This window comes from Ascaphus truei, chromosome 6, assembly GCF_040206685.1.
Source record: "Ascaphus truei isolate aAscTru1 chromosome 6, aAscTru1.hap1, whole genome shotgun sequence".
Classification (NCBI taxonomy): Eukaryota; Metazoa; Chordata; class Amphibia; order Anura; family Ascaphidae; genus Ascaphus; species Ascaphus truei.
Genome location: NC_134488.1, coordinates 48,121,048 through 48,139,090, shown reverse-complemented (window position 1 = coordinate 48,139,090; position 18,043 = coordinate 48,121,048). Strand labels below are relative to the sequence as shown.

General features: G+C 54.2%; 1 protein-coding gene across 19 annotated transcripts in view; it reads right to left on the bottom strand.

The window, feature by feature from the left end:
• PHLDB1 (pleckstrin homology like domain family B member 1) overlaps nucleotides 1–18,043 on the bottom strand; it is a 128,572-nt gene that overhangs the window by 30,045 nt on the left and 80,484 nt on the right. For 17 of the 19 annotated variants that reach the window (XM_075604170.1, XM_075604176.1, XM_075604179.1 and 14 more), the window contains 5 exons: nucleotides 12,047–12,184; nucleotides 7,842–7,970; nucleotides 2,168–2,323; nucleotides 1,855–1,965; nucleotides 1,513–1,602 (listed from right to left, as the gene is read on the bottom strand). In XM_075604170.1, the coding sequence (XP_075460285.1) occupies nucleotides 1,513–1,602; nucleotides 1,855–1,965; nucleotides 2,168–2,323; nucleotides 7,842–7,970; nucleotides 12,047–12,184 (624 nt within the window). The remainder of the gene's footprint in view (nucleotides 1–1,512; nucleotides 1,603–1,854; nucleotides 1,966–2,167; nucleotides 2,324–7,841; nucleotides 7,971–12,046; nucleotides 12,185–18,043) is intronic. The other 2 variants (XM_075604182.1, XM_075604190.1) reach the window with 1 other exon arrangement.

Here is an 18,043-nt window from a genome sequence, read left to right as displayed (position 1 = left end):
AGCAGAGAGAGGGAGGGAGAGCAGAGAGAGGGAGGGAGAGCAGAGAGAGGGAGGGAGAGCAGAGAGAGGGACAGCAGAGAGGAGGGAGAGAGAGAGCAGAGAGAGGGAGGGAGAGCAGAGAGAAGGGGGGAGAGCAGAGAGAAGGGGGAGAGCAGAGAGAAGGGGGAGAGCAGAGAGAAGGGGGAGAGCAGAGAGAGGGAGAACAGAGAGAGGGAGAACAGAGAGAGGGAGAGCAGAGAGAGAGCAGAGAGAGAGGAGAGCAGAGAGAGAGAAGAAGGGAGAGCAGAGAGAAGTAGGGAGAGCAGAGAGAGGCAGAGTGGAGAGAGTAGGGGAGAGAGCGAGGGGGAGAGCAGAGAGGGAAAGCAGAAAGAGAGAGAGGGAGGATCAGGCACTACTGGAGGAGCGTGACCATGCCAAGGCAGGGGATGGGGCAGTGAGGGGTTTCACTTCTTGCTGCCCGGGAGGGGGAAGCGGGTATGGGAGCAGCGCCCGCGTTGGCGAGTAAGCAGTCACTAGCCTCGGAGATATGCAGGATATCCTGTACAAATGGGCGAGCCTGCCCCCTGTGCCACCTCTCATTAGGGTACCAGGGCTCTCCGGAGATAAGAGAAGATTTCCCAGGGTGCACAATATGGCCGCCTGATTCAAACAGGAAGTGCTGTGGCTTCCTAAATAGTTGCTATGGCAACTCCCCAAGGAAGCGGAATCCATAGAAAACTCAATCAAAAGGGCAAAAAGAGCGAGGAAAAGGAAAAATAGCAGTGAGATTTCTCTAATATCACATAACTGTTTTACCCCTCCTGAAAAGGCTGCCCACAGTTTGGGTGGGTGGTGAAACAGGCACAGTTTGGGTGGGGGCAGAACGGCACAGTTTAAGTAGGTGGGCACAGTTTGAATGGGTGGGCGGTGCGGGCACAGTTTGGGTGGTGAGGTGGGCACTGTTTGGGTGGCGGAGTGGGGCGGGAACAGTTTGGGTGGGTGGTGGAACGGGTACAGTTTGGGTGGGGGATGGAACGGGCAAGTTTGGGTGGGGGGGTGGAACGGGCACAGCGTGGGTGGGCGGGGCATGCACAGTTTAATTGGGAGATGGATCGGGCACAGTTTGAGTGGGGGGTGGAACAGGCACAGTGTGAGTGGCGGGGAGGCACTTTGGGAGGGGGGCAGAATGGACACAGTTTGGGCGGGGGCGGAACGGGCACAGTTTGGGCGGGGGCGGAACGGGCACAGTTTGGAACAGGCACAGTCTGGGTGGGGGGAAGAACGGACACAGTCTGGGTGGGGGGCGGAACGGGCACAGTTTGGGTGGGGGGAGGAACAGGCACAGTTTGGGTGGGGGGTGGAACGGGCACAGTTTGGTTTGGTACAGTTTGGGTGGGGGGTGGAACGGGCACAGTTTGGGTGGGGGGAGGAACAGGCACAGTTTGGGTGGGGGGCAGAATGGGCACAGTTTGGGTTGGTACAGTTTGGGCGGGGGTGGAATGGGCACAGTCTGGGTGTATAATACACTCTCACCTCTCTGAGTGCGCTGGATCCAGAGCTGAATGCCCGCCGACCCGTGAGGCTCTGATATCGTCTCTCCAACAGAACCAGCTTCTCCTTCTCCTGCCGGGCCAGAAACACACGTCAATGACACGCACACGTATACACACACGGATACACACACATACACACACATACACAACCACGCACACGTATACACAGCCACGCACACGTATACACAGCCACGCACACGTATACGCACGCACGCACACAGCTGCGCACACACGCACACGTATACACAGCTGTACGCATACGTATGCACAGCCGCGCACACGCACAGTAAGAGGACACTTTGTATCTGTGAGAATACGTTACTTTGTGAAGCTGCAGTAATGCAGAGCTCCTCTCCTGCCCGAGCCGCTCTGCGTCCTGCGATGCCTGCACGCGGATCTGATTGGCCTGCACCTCCAGCGCAGCCAGGCGCTCCTGTCACAAGGGGAGAGGACGTGTGTCATGTGTGTCCTAACCCCACCCTGTGGCACGCTCTCCCCCCCCCTCACCCTCACCTTCCTGCTATGCTCCGTGGCAATCCCCACTCCCGTACCTTACTGCGTGCTATGCTCTCGTGGCACTCCCCCTCCCTCACCTTCTTGCTTGCTATGCTCCCGTGGCACTCCCCCCCCCTCACCTTCCTGCGTGCTATGCTTCGGTGGCAATCCCCCTTGCTCTGCAGGAGTTGCTGACTCGTGGCCTCCCTTTCCTCCTCCAGGCGACTTTCCTTCTCCAGCTGCTGGAACTCCAGGTCCTCAAACAGCTTCGTCTGAGTCTCCAGGTGCTCGGACTCCTTAATACAGCCACGAAAGCGTGTGAGCCATGGGCCACCAACACAGAGACAAGGGACATGCTCTCACACGGCCACACACAGCCACGGAGAAGTGTAAGACATGGGCAGGCCCCCCACACAGAGACCTTACACAGCCACGGAAGAGTGCGAGACATGGGTCACTGGTCACCAACACAGAGACAAGGGATACCACACACACACAGTCACAAACAGCCACAGAGGAGAGTGAGACACGGGCCAAACCCCCATACAGCCACGACCAACACAGAGACAAGGGACATGCTATCACATGGCCATGGAGGAGTGAGAGACATGGGTACGCCTCCACAAACAGCCACGGAGGAGTGTGAGACATGGGTCACTGGCCACCAACACAGAGACAAGGGATACCATACACACACACACACACCACAAACAGCCACAGAGAAGAGTGAGACACGGGCCACGAATAGAGACTAGGACCACACTCCCACAGCGCCACGACCAACACAGAGACAAGGGACATGCTCTCACACGGCCACGGAGGAGTGAGAGTCATGGGTACACCCCCACACATAGCCACGGAGGAGTGTGAGACATGGGCATGCCTCCCACACAGAGACCTTACACAGCCACGGAAGAGTGCGAGACATGGGTCACTGGCCACCAACACAGAGACAAGGGATACCACACACACACAGACCACAAACAGCCACAGAGGAGAGTGAGATACGGGCCACACCTCCACACAGCCACGACCAACACAGAGACAAGGGATACGTCCCCACACAGAGACATGACTCAGCCATGGAGAAGAGTGAGACACTGGTCACGGGCCACCAATAGAGACAAAGGACACGCATCTACACACACCCAGAGGAGTGTGAGACACAGGCCACCAATAGGGAGACAAGGGACACGCCCCCCCCCCCCCCCCCCCCACGGCCACGGAAGGATATCGGGGCCGCTGCTAGGGATATCCTCCACCCACGGACAGACTAGGTGGTCAAAGTGGTTCTTATCTGTAGCTGGTGACATTGTATCCCACGGGAACACAGCCACTATAACTCGGGATAGCACAATGTGTGTACATTATATATACACACACACAATATGTATATACACATATACATAGACGCACACACACACACACACACATATATATATATATATATATATATATATATATATATATATATATATATATATATATATATACATATATATACACATATATATATATATATATAAACAGTGTTCGACAAACCTATACATTTGCACACCCCGGGCGAGTGGATTTAACATCGTGGCGAGCTCCTATTGGCCCAAGCAGCACACGTTTGATACTAGGTGGCGAGTAGATTTTTTTGTTCGGCGAGTAGATTTTTTGGTGATGTGTCGACCACTGTATATAAATATATATATACACACATATATATATATATACAAATGTATATATATATACACATATATATATATATATATATATATATACACACATACATATACATATATACATACATATATATATATATACACACAGTTGAACCTCGTTATAACACGGTGTTTGGGGTCCACATAATGAGACAGCGTTATAATTATAATGTATAATTTATAATTTTATCATTGATAAATTATTATATAAAATAATAATGGGGGGGGGGGAATGTGTGTGTCCATTATCAATAAAGCATTGAATGTTATTTAAAAAAAACAAAAAAACAATGGAGATGTTTTTAAATCGGGAGCCACGCTAAGACCGTGTTATAAGCGGATCCATGTTGTAACGGGGTTGAGCTGTATATAACACACACACACGTACACACGTACACGTACACTTACACACACGTACACACGTACACACACACGTACACATACACGTACACACACATACACACACACAAACACACACACTACAAACCAGTTCTCCAGAATGAGACTCTATTAATTATCCGTCTGATAACCGCTGGGAAAGATATAGTTGTGTGGAGTATCCCCTGTACATACTGTATACAGACATACACTCGGAGGAACGGGAGTCAGAGGGTAAGGGGTTAGTGAGTTAGGGGTGGAGAACAGCGTTATCACCGAGCCCTCCGCGCAGAGCCCAGCGAGGGCCCCATACACCCAGCAAGGGGCCACCACACCCAGCGAGGGGCCCAAGTAACCCAGCAAGAGGCCCCCATAACCCAGCGAGGGACCCCCATAACCCAGCGAGGGGCCACCACACCCAGCGAGGGGCCACCACACCCAGCGAGGGGCCCAAGTAACCCAGCAAGAGGCCCCCATAACCCAGCGAGGGGCCCCCATAACCCAGCGAGGGGCCCCCATAACCCAGCAAAGTGCTGCATCATACCTACTGTTTAATGGGAAAGGGGCAGAGATAACTGTGTGCACCAGGGAAAAGGGCAGAGTGAGAGATAGCCGTGCCCCTGGCCACAGTGAGAGATAGCCGGGCCCCTGGGCAGAGTGAGAGATAGCCGTGCCCCTGGGCAGAGTGAGAGATAGCTGTGCCCCTGGGCAGAGTGAGAGATAGCCGTGCCCCTAGGCAGAGTGAGAGATAGCCGTGCCCCTGGGCAGAGTGAGAGATAGCCGTGCACCTGGGCAGAGTGAGAGATAGCCGTGCACCTGGGCAGAGTGTGAGATAGCCGTGCCCCTGGGCAGAGTGAGAGATAGCCGTGCACCTGGGCACAGTGAGAGATAGCCGTGCCCCATGGCAGAGTGAGAGATAGCCGTGCCCCTGGGCAGAGTGAGAGATAGCCGTGCCCCTGGGCAGAGTGAGAGATAGCCGTGCACCTGGGCAGAGTGAGAGATAGCCGTGCACCTGGGCAGAGTGTGAGATAGCCGTGCCCCTGGGCAGAGTGAGAGATAGCCGTGCACCTGGGCACAGTGAGAGATAGCCGTGCCCCATGGCAGAGTGAGAGATAGCCGTGCCCCTGGGCAGAGTGAGAGATAGCCGTGCCCCTGGGCAGAGTGAGAGATAGCCGTGCCCCATGGCAGAGTGAGAGATAGCCGTGCCCCTGGGTAGAGTGAGAGATAGCCGTGCCCCATGGCAGAGTGAGAGATAGCCGTGCCCCTGGGCAGAGCGAGAGATAGCCGTTCTCCATGGCAGAGTGAGAGATAGCCGTTCTCCATGGCAGAGTGAGAGATAGCCGTGCCCCATGGCAGAGTGAGAGATAGCCGTGCCCCATGGCAGAGTGAGAGATAGCCATGCCCCATGGCAGAGTGAGAGATAGCCGTGCCCCATGGCAGAGTGAGATATAGCCGTGCCCCATGGCAGAGTGAGAGATAGCCGTGCCCCTGGGCACAGTGAGAGATAGCCGTGCCCCTGGGCACAGTGAGAGATAGTCGTGCACCTGGGCAGAGTGAGAGATAGCCGTGCCCCATGGCAGAGTGTGAGATAGCCGTGCCCCATGGCAGAGTGAGAGATAGCCGTGCACCTGGGCAGAGTGTGAGATAGCCGTGCCCCATGGCAGAGTGAGAGATAGCCGTGCCCCATGGCAGAGTGAGAGATAGCCGTGCCCCTGGGCAGAGTGAGAGATAGCCGTGCCCCTGGGCAGAGTGAGAGATAGCCGTGCCCCATGGCAGAGTGAGAGATAGCCGTGCCCCATGGCAGAGTGAGAGATAGCCGTGCACCTGGGCAGAGTGTGAGATAGCCGTGCCCCATGGCAGAGTGAGAGATAGCCGTGCCCCTGGGCAGAGTGAGAGATAGCCGTGCCCCATGGCAGAGTGTGAGATAGCCGTGCCCCATGGCAGAGTGTGAGATAGCCGTGCCCCATGGCAGAGTGTGAGATAGCCGTGCCCCATGGCAGAGTGAGAGATAGCCGTGCCCCATGGCAGAGTGAGAGATAGCCGTTCTCCATGGCAGAGTGAGAGATAGCCGTGCCCCATGGCAGAGTGAGAGGTAGCCGTGCACCTGGGCAGAGTGAGAGATAGCCGTGCCCCTGGGCAGAGTGAGAGGTAGCCGTGCCCCTGGGCAGAGTGAGAGATAGCCGTGCCCCATGGCAGAGTGAGAGATAGCCGTGCCCCATGGCAGAGTGAGAGATAGCCGTGCCCCATGGCAGAGTGAGAGATAGCCGTGCCCCATGGCAGAGTGAGAGATAGCCGTGCCCCATGGCACAGTGAGAGATAGCCGTGCCCCATGGCAGAGTGAGAGATAGCCGTACCCCATGGCAGAGTGAGAGATAGCCGTGCCCCATGGCAGAGTGAGAGATAGCCGTGCCCCATGGCAGAGTGAGAGATAGCCGTGCCCCATGGCAGAGTGAGAGGTAGCCGTGCACCTGGGCAGAGTGAGAGATAGCCGTGCCCCATGGCAGAGTGAGAGATAGCCGTGCCCCTGGGCAGAGTGAGAGATAGCCGTGCCCCTGGGCAGAGTGAGAGATAGCCGTGCCCCTGGGCAGAGTGAGAGATAGCCATGCCCCATGGCAGAGTGAGAGATAGCCGTGCCCCATGGCAGAGTGAGAGATAGCCGTGCACCTGGGCAGAGTGTGAGATAGCCGTGCCCCATGGCAGAGTGAGAGATAGCCGTGCACCTGGGCACAGTGAGAGATAGCCGTGCACCTGGGCAGAGTGAGAGATAGCCGTGCCCCATGGCAGAGTGAGAGATAGCCGTGCCCCATGGCAGAGTGAGAGATAGCCGTGCCCCATGGCAGAGTGAGAGATAGCCATGCCCCATGGCACAGTGAGAGGTAGCCGTGCACCTGGGCAGAGTGAGAGATAGCCGTGCCCCTGGGCAGAGTGAGAGATAGCCGTGCCCCTGGGCAGAGTGAGAGATAGCCGTGCCCCTGGGCAGAGTGAGAGATAGCCGTGCCCCATGGCAGAGTGTGAGATAGCCGTGCCCCATGGCAGAGTGAGAGATAGCCGTGCCCCATGGCAGAGTGTGAGATAGCCGTGCCCCATGGCAGAGTGAGAGATAGCCGTGCCCCATGGCAGAGTGAGAGATAGCCGTGCCCCATGGCAGAGTGAGAGATAGCCGTGCCCCATGGCAGAGTGAGAGGTAGCCGTGCCCCTGGGCAGAGTGAGAGATAGCCGTGCCCCTGGGCAGAGTGAGAGATAGCCGTGCCCCATGGCAGAGTGTGAGATAGCCGTGCCCCATGGCAGAGTGAGAGATAGCCGTGCCCCATGGCAGAGTGAGAGGTAGCCGTGCACCTGGGCAGAGTGTGAGATAGCCGTGCCCCATGGCAGAGTGAGAGATAGCCGTGCCCCATGGCAGAGTGAGAGGTAGCCGTGCCCCATGGCAGAGTGTGAGATAGCCGTGCCCCATGGCAGAGTGAGAGATAGCCGTGCACCTGGGCAGAGTGTGAGATAGCTGTGCCCCTGGGCAGAGTGAGAGATAGCCGTGCACCTGGGCACAGTGAGAGATAGCCGTGCACCTGGGCACAGTGAGAGATAGCCGTGCACCTGGGCACAGTGAGAGATAGCCGTGCACCTGGGCAGAGTGAGAGATAGCCGTGCCCCTGGGCAGAGTGAGAGATAGCCGTGCCCCTGGGCAGAGTGAGAGATAGCCGTGCACCTATGGGTCAGGTGATGGCGAACTGACCCGTGAGAGCTGGCCGTGGACTTGTTCCCGCAGGGCCTCCGGGCAGTTATGAAGCTGCCGCTGCAGTTCGCAGTGAGAGAGCTGAGCGCTTTGCACTTCCATCCGCGTCTCCTCCAGCTTCTCTCTCGCCTGAATCCCGCGGGACAATCCAAAAAACAAAACCGGGAACAGGACAGCACTGTCACCTCAGCCATGCAGAGCAAGCCAGAGAGAGAGGGGAGAGAGAGGGGGGAGGAGAGAGAGTGGGGGGGGGGAGATAGGGGGAAAGAGAGAGGGGGGAGAGAGACGGAAGGGGGGAGAGGGGAGAGAAAGAGGGGAGGAAATGAGAGAGAGGGGAGGGGGAGAGAGAGGGGGAAGAGAGAGAGGGGGGGAAGAGAGAGAGGGGGGGGGGAAGAGAGAGAGGGGGGAAGACAGAGGGGGGGAAGAGAGAGAGGGGGGAAGAGAGAGAGGGGGAAGGGGAAGAGAGAGGGGGGAAGGGGGAGAGAGAGGGGGGGAAGAGGGAGAGGGAGGGAAGAGGGAGAGGGGGAAGAGAGAGAGGGGGGAAGAGAGAGAGGGGGGGAAGAGAGAGAGGGGGAAAGAGAGAGAGGGGGGAGAGGGGGGGGGAAGAGAGAGAGGGGGGGGAAGAGAGAGAGGGGGGGAAGAGAGAGAGGGGAAGAGGGAGAGAGGAAGGGACAGAGGGAGGGGGGAGCGGGAACGGGGGACACCAACGGTCTCACTGCCAGAGGGAACCCGCAGAGCCGCTGGGTTTTCCAGCACTGACACGGTTAATACAAGACTATCGCTTCACTGTCAAAGGGGCATGTAAGGCATTGCTGTATACCTCCCTGATAGAGATACTCTGCAACATTATACAGCGCGGCATGTTCATTATCAGCGTAGAGAGATACTCATCATACTTATACGGTGCGGCGCAATCACCATCAGCGTACAGAGATACTCATTAACCATTATACAGCGCGCGTGTCTCTGCCGACGGTTGAGGATGACTCCGGGGGGGGGTGGGGGGATCCCAGTACCAGGTTAGTGGCGTTAGGAAGCCGGGGTTAGTTACAGCGACACACAGGAGGCGCGTTTAACCCTTTCACTGCTGCAGGAACCGCTGGCGACCACAGAACAGGTACTCTGCAACCGGAGACTCAGCACCCCCTCCCCCCATAGTGTACACACGCATATACCCACCACCTCCCATAGTGTACACACGCATATACCCACCATCTCCCATAGTGTACACACGCATATACCCACCACCTCCCATAGTGTACACACGCATATACCCACCACCTCCCATAGTGTACACACGCATATACCCACCACCTCCCATAGTGTACACACGCATATACCCACCACCTCCCATAGTGTACACACGCATATACCCACCACCTCCCATAGTGTACACACACATATACCCACCATCTCCCATAGTGTACACACGCATATACCCACCATCTCATAGTGTACACACGCATATACCCACCATCTCCCATAGTGTATACACGCATATACCCACCACCTCCCATAGTGTACACACGCATATACCCACCACCTCCCATAGTGTACACACGCATATACCCACCACCTCCCATAGTGTACACACGCATATACCCACCACCTCCCATAGTGTACACACACATATACCCACCATCTCCCATAGTGTACACACGCATATACCCACCATCTCATAGTGTACACACGCATATACCCACCATCTCCCATAGTGTATACACGCATATACCTACCATCTCCCATAGTGTACACACGCATATACCCCCTCCCATAGTTTACACACACATATACCCACCATCTCCCATAGTGTACACACGCATATACCCCCTCCCATAGTTTACACACACATATACCCACCATCTCCCATAGTGTACACACGCATATACCCACCATCTCCCATAGTGTACACACGCATATACCCCCTCCCATAGTTTACACACGCATATACCCACCATCTCCCATAGTGAACACACGCATATATACCCCCTTCCATAGTTTACACACACATATACCCACCATCTCCCATAGTGTACACACGCATATACCCCCTCCCATAGTTTACACACACATATACCCACCATCTCCCATAGTGTACACACGCATATACCCCCTCCCATAGTGTACACACGCATATACCCACCATCTCCCATAGTGTACACACGCATATACCCCCTCCCATAGTGTACACACGCATATACCCACCATCTCCCATAGTGTACACACGCATATACCCACCATCTCCCATAGTGTACACACGCATATACCCACCATCTCCTATAGTGTACACACGCATATACCCCCTCCCATAGTGTACACACACATATACCCACCATCTCCCACAGTGTACACACGCATATACCCACCATCTCCCATAGTGTACACACATATACCCCCCTCGCACAGTGTACACACACATATACCCCCCTCCCACAGTGTACACATACATATACCCCCCTCCCATAGTGTACACACGCATATACCCACAATCTCCCATAGTATACACACGCATATACCCCCCTCCCACAGTGTACACATACATATACCCCCCTCCCATAGTGCACACACACATATACCCCCCTCCCATAGTGAACAACACATATACCCCCCTCCCATAGTGAACACACACATATACCCCCCTCCCATAGTGAACACACACATATACCCCCCTCCCATAGTGAACACACACATATACCCCCCTCCCATAGTGTACACACACACATATACCCCTTAATCCCATAGTGTACACACACACACATATATACCCACTCCCATAGTGCACACACACATACCCCCTCCCATAGTGAACACACACATATACCCCCCCTGCCATAGTGAACACACACATATACCCCCCTGCCATAGTGTACACACACACACATATACCCCTTAATCCCATAGTGTACACAGAAATATACCCCCTCCCATAGTGTACACACTTATACCCCCTCCCATAGTGTACACACAAATATACCCCCTCCCATAGTGTACCTACATATACCCATTCCTCCCATAGTGTACACACAAATATACCCCCTCCCATAGTGTACACACATATACCCCCTCCCATAGTGTACACACAAATATACCCCCTCCCATAGTGTACCTACATATACCCATTCCTCCCATAGTGTACACACAAATATACCCCCTCCCATAGTGTACACACATATACCCCCTCCCATAGTGTACACACAAATATACCCCCTCCCATAGTGTACACACAAATATACCCCCTCCCATAGTGTACACACACATATACCCCTTCCTCTCAAAGTGTACACACATATATACCCCTTCCTCCTATAGTGTACACACACATATACCCCCCTAACATAGTGTACACGTGTATACACACACACACACACAGACACACCCTCCCATAGTGTACAGACACATATACCCCCTCCCATAGTGTACACACACACACACACGCATATATATCCCCCTCCTCCAAGTGTACACACACACATATACCCCCCTCCCATAGTGTGCAAACACATATACCCCCCTCATCCCATTGCGTACACCCACATATACACCCTCCGATTTGCGTACACAGATATACCCCTTCCATAGTGTACACACATATATACCCCCTCCCGTAGTGTACTTCCTATAACTCCTCCTATTACCCCATATAACCTCTCCCTATAACTCCTCCTATTACCCCATATAACCCCTCCCTATAACTCCTCCTATTACCCCATATAACCCCTCCCTATAACTCCTCCTATTACCCCATATACCGCTCCCTATAACTCCTCCTATTACCCCATATACCCCCTCACTATAACTCCTCCTATTACCCCATATAACCGCTCCCTATAACTCCTCCTATTACCCCATATAACCATTCTATAACTTTTTAACGGGGACTTTAAATGGTGGTGTGTGTTAAACCCAAGTGTTCCCTGAGCCCGGTGCACACCCCCTCCCTGGCAGAGGACCAATAAGGAAAGAGGGAGAGGGCACTCTACATGTGCAAGACTCTGCCCAGCACCCAGTGACATCACAACGGGGAGGAGCCACAGGAATAAGAGGTGTGTAACCCGGCTGATGCTGCCTGGCATGCGGCCGGCCCCCCCGGCAGTGACGGGGGTGAGAGCTTGGTGCCCCCCCGGCAGTGACGGGGGTGAGAGCTTGGTGCCCCCCCCCGGCAGTGACGGGGGTGAGAGCTTGGTGCCCCCCCCCGGGTGCAGTACCTTGTCTCTCTCGTTCTGGATGTTGGTCTCCAGGTTGGACAGACTGTCCTGTAGGTGCTGGACCAGCCTCTGCTCCTGCTGCAACTGGGAGAGTTCAGACTCCCGCTCTCCCTGCAGGAGGGCGCGCTCCATCTCTGCCTGCGGTGGGGAGGAGGGCATGAGGGTCACAAGCACAGGAAGCTGCATATACCTCCTTCCCACTCCCTGCACAGGATCCTGCATACACCTCCTCCCCACTCCCTGCACAGGATCCTGCATATACCTCCTCCCCACTCCCTGCACAGGATCCTGCATACACCTCCTCCCCACTCCCTGCACAGGATCCTGCATATTCCTCCTTCCCACTCCCTGCACAGGATCCTGCATATACCTCCTCCCCACTCCCTGCACAGGATCCTGCATATTCCTCCTCCCCACTCCCTGCACCGGATCCTGCATATACCTCCTCCCCACTCCCTGCACAGGATCCTGCATATACCTCCTCCCCACTCCCTGCACAGGATCCTGCATATACCTCCTCCCCACTCCCTGCACAGGATCCTGCATATACCTCCTCCCCACTCCCTGCACAGGATCCTGCATATTCCTCCTCCCCACTCCCTGCACAGGATCCTGCATATACCTCCTTCCCACTCCCTGCACAGGATCCTGCATATACCTCCTTCCCACTCCCTGCACAGGATCCTGCATATACCTCCTCCCCACTCCCTGCACAGGATCCTGCATATACCTCCTACCCACTCCCTGCACAGGATCCTGCATATACCTCCTTCCCACTCCCTGCACAGGATCCTGCATATACCTCCTCCCCACTCCCTGCACAGGATCCTGCATATACCTCCTCCCCACTCCCTGCACAGGATCCTGCATATACCTCCTTCCCACTCCCTGCACAGGATCCTGCATATACCTCCTCCCCACTCCCTGCACAGGATCCTGCATATACCTCCTCCCCACTCCCTGCACAGGATCCTGCATATACCTCCTCCCCACTCCCTGCACAGGATCCTGTATATACCTCCTCCCCACTCCCTGCACAGGATCCTGCATATACCTCCTCCCCACTCCCTGCACAGGACCCTGCATATACCTCCTCCCCACTCCCTGCACAGGATCCTGCATATACTTCCTCCCCACTCCCTGCACAGGATCCTGCATATACCTCATCCCCACTCCCTGCACATACCTCCTTCCCACTCCCTGCACAGGATCCTGCATATACCTCCTCCCCACTCCCTGCACAGGATCCTGCATATTCCTCCTCCCCACTCCCTGCACAGGATCCTGCATATTCCTCCTCCCCAATCCCTGCACAGGATCCTGCATATACCTCCTCCCCACTCCCTGCACAGGATCCTGCATATTCCTCCCCACTCCCTGCACAGGAAGCTGCAGAGGATCCTGCATATACCTCCTTCCCACTCCCTGCACAGGATCCTGCATATACCTCCTTCCCACTCCCTGCACAGGATTCTGCATATACTTCATCCCCACTCCCTGCTCAGGATCCTGCATATACCTCCTTCCCACTCCCTGCATAGGATCCTGCATATACTTCCTCCCCACTCCCTGCACAGGATCCTGCATATACCTCCTTCCCACTCCCTGCACAGGAAGCTGCAGAGGATCCTGCATATACCTCCTTCCCACTCCCTGCACAGGAAGCTGCAGAGGATCCTGCATATACCTCCTTCCCACTCCCTGCACAGGATCCTACATATTCCTCCTCCCCACTCCCTGCACAGGAAGCTGCAGAAAATCCTGCATATACCTCCTTCCACTCCCTGCACAGGATCCTGCATATTCCTCCTCCCCACTCCCTACACAGGAAGATGCAGAGGATCCTGCATATACCTCCTTCCCACTCCTTGCACAGGATCCTGCATATACTTCCTCCCCACTCCCTGCACAGGATCCTGCATATACCTCCTTCCCACTCCCTGCACAGGATCCTGCATATTCCTCCTCCCCACTCCCTGCACAGGATCCTGCATATACCTCCTTCCCACTCCCTGCACAGGATCCTGCATATACCTGCTTCCCACTCCATGCACAGGATTCTGCATATACCTCCTCCCCACTCCCTGCACAGGATCCTGCATATACCTCCTCCCCACTCCCTGCACAGGATCCTGCATATACCTCCTTCCCACTCCCTGCACAGGATCCTGCATATACCTCCTTCCCACTCCCTGCACAGGATCCTGCATATACCTCCTCCCCACTCCCTGCACAGGATCCTGCATATTCCTCCTCCCCACTCCCTGCACAGGATCCTGCATATACCTCCTTCCCACTCCCTGCACAGGATCCTGCATATACTTCCTCCCCACTCCCTGCACAGGATCCTGCATATTCCTCCACCCCACTCCCTGCACAGGAAGCTGCAGAGGATCCTGCATATACCTCTTTCCCACTCCCTGCACATGATCCTGCATATACCTCCTCCCCACTCCCTGCACAGGATCCTGCATATACCTCCTTCCAACTCCCTGCACGGGATCCTGCATATACTTAATCCCCACTCCCTGGACAGGATCCTGCATATTCCTCCTCCCCACTCCCTGCACAGGAAGCTGCAGAGGATCCTGCATATACCTCTTTCCCACTCCCTGTACATGATCCTGCATATACCTCCTCCTCACTCCCTGCACATGATCCTGCATATTCCTCCTCCCCACTCCCTGCACAGGAAGCTGCAGAGGATCCTGCATATACCTCCTTCCCACTCCCTGCACAGGATCCTGCATATACCTCCTTCCCACTCCCTGCACAGGATTCTGCATATACTTCATCCCCACTCCCTGCACAGGATCCTGCATATACCTCCTTCCCACTCCCTGCATAGGATCCTGCATATACTTCCTCCCCACTCCCTGCACAGGATCCTGCATATACCTCCTTCCCACTCCCTGCACAGGAAGCTGCAGAGGATCCTGCATATACCTCCTTCCCACTCCCTGCACAGGAAGCTGCAGAGGATCCTGCATATACCTCCTTCCCACTCCCTGCACAGGATCCTACATATTCCTCCTCCCCACTCCCTGCACAGGAAGCTGCATAAAATCCTGCATATACCTCCTTCCACTCCCTGCACAGGATCCTGCATATTCCTCCTCCCCACTCCCTACACAGGAAGATGCAGAGGATCCTGCATATATCTCCTTCCCACTCCCTGCACAGGATCCTGCATATACTTCCTCCCCACTCCCTGCACAGGATCCTGCATATACCTCCTTCCCACTCCCTGCACAGGATCCTGCATATTCCTCCTCCCCACTCCCTGCACAGGATCCTGCATATACCTCCTTCCCACTCCCTGCACAGGATCCTGCATATACCTGCTTCCCACTCCCTGCACAGGATTCTGCATATACCTCCTCCCCACTCCCTGCACAGGATCCTGCATATGCCTCCTCCCCACTCCCTGCACAGGATCCTGCATATACCTCCTTCCCACTCCCTGCACAGGATCCTGCATATACCTCCTTCCCACTCCCTGCACAGGATCCTGCATATACCTCCTCCCCACTCCCTGCACAGGATCCTGCATATACCTCCTCCCCACTCCCTGCACAGGATCCTGCATATACCTCCTTCCCACTCCCTGCACAGGATCCTGCATATACTTCCTCCCCACTCCCTGCACAGGATCCTGCATATTCCTCCACCCCACTCCCTGCACAGGAAGCTGCAGAGGATCCTGCATATACCTCTTTCCCACTCCCTGCACATGATCCTGCATATACCTCCTCCCCACTCCCTGCACAGGATCCTGCATATACCTCCTTCCAACTCCCTGCACGGGATCCTGCATATACTTAATCCCCACTCCCTGGACAGGATCCTGCATATTCCTCCTCCCCACTCCCTGCACAGGAAGCTGCAGAGGATCCTGCATATACCTCTTTCCCACTCCCTGTACATGATCCTGCATATACCTCCTCCTCACTCCCTGCACATGATCCTGCATATTCCTCCTCCCCACTCCCTGCACAGGAAGCTGCAGAGGATCCTGCATATACCTCCTTCCCACTCCCTGCACACGGATCCTGCATATACCTCCTTCCCACTCCCTGCACAGGAAGCTGCAGAGGATCCTGCATATACCTCCTTACCACTCCCTGCACAGGAAGCTGCAGAGGATCCTGCATATACAGTTAGGTCAGAAAATAATTGGACACTGATACAAGTTTTGTTATTTCGGCTGTGTACCAAAATAAATTAAAGTTGCAGTTAAATGATGCAAGCAGGTAAAAGGTCTGGAGTTGATTCCAGGTGTGGCATTCGCATTTGGAAGCTGTTGCTGTGAACCCACAACATGCGGTCAAAGGAGCTCTCAATGCAAGTGAAACAGGGCATCCCTAGGCTGCAAAAAAAAAAGAAAATCCATCAGAGAGATGGAAGGAACATTTGGAGTGGCCAAATCAACAGTTTGGTGCATTCTGAGAAAAAAAGAACGCACTGGTGAGCTCTGCAACACAAAAAGGCCTGGACGTCCACGGAAGACAACAGTGGTGGATGATCGTAGTATCCTTTCCATGGTAAAGAAAAACCCCTTCACAACATCCAGCCAAGTGAAGAACACTCTCCCGGAGGTAGGCATATCATTATCCAAGTCTACCATAAAGAGAAGACTTCACGAAAGCAAATACAGAGGGTTCACCACAAGGTGCAAAACATTCATAAGCCTCAAGAATAGAAAGACCAGATTAGACTTTACCAAACAATATCTAAAAAAAGCCAGCCCAGTTCTGGAACAGCATTCTTTGGACAGATGAAACTAAGATCAACCTGTACCAGAATCTTTGGAAGAAAAAAATATGGAGAAGGTTTGGAACGGCTCATGATCCGAAGCATACCACATCAACTGTAAAACACGGTGGAGGCAGTGTGATGGCATGGGCATGCATGGCTTACAATGGCACTGGGTCACTAGTGTTTATTGATGATGTGACAGAAGACAGAAGCAGCCGGATGAATTCTGAAATGTACAGGAATATATTGTCTGCTCAGATTCAGCAAAGTTGATTGGACGGCGCTTCACTTTACAGATGAACAATGACCCAAAACATACTGCGAAAGCAACCCAGGAGTTTTTAAAGGCAAAGATGTGGAATATTCTGCAATGGCCGAGTCAATCACCTGATCTTAACTCGATCGAGCATGCATTTCACTTGCTGAAGACAAAACTTAAGGCAGAAAGACCCACGAACAAACAACTGAAGACAGCTGCAGAAAAGGCCCGGCAAAGCATCACAAAGGAGGAAACCCAGCGTTTGGTGATGTCTATGCGTTCCAGACTTCAAGCAGTCATTGCCTGCAAAGGATTCTCGACAAAGTATTAAAAATGAACATTTTATTTACGATTGTGTTAATTTGTCCAATTACATTTGAGCCCCTGAAATAAGGGGACTGTGTATGAAAATGGTTGCAATTCCTAAACGTTTCATACGATATTTTTGTTCAACCCCTTGAATTAAAGCTGAAAGTTTGCACTTCTATTGCATCTCAGTTGTTTCATTTCAAATCCTTTGTGGTGGCGTACAGAGGCAAAATTATGAAAATTGTGTCAGTGTCCAATTATTTCCGGACCTAACTGTACCTCCTTCCCACTCCCTACACAGGATCCTGCATATACCTGCTTCCCCACTCTCTGCACAGGAAGCTGCCGAGTCACCCCCCCTCACTCTCCCTGCACAGGAAGCTGCAGTGAATCCAGCATATACCCCCTCCATCTCCCTGCACAGGATCCTGCATATATCCCTCTCCCTGCAGTGAATCCTGCATATATCCCCCTCCCTCTCCCTGCACAGGATCCTGCATATATCCCCCTCCCTCTCCCTGCACAGGATCCTGCATATACCCCGTCCCTCTCCCTGCACAGAATCCTGCATATATCCCCCTCCCTCTCCCTGCACAGGATCCTGCATATATCCCCCTCCCTCTCCCTGCACAGGATCCTGCATATACCCCGTCCCTCTCCCTGCACAGAAT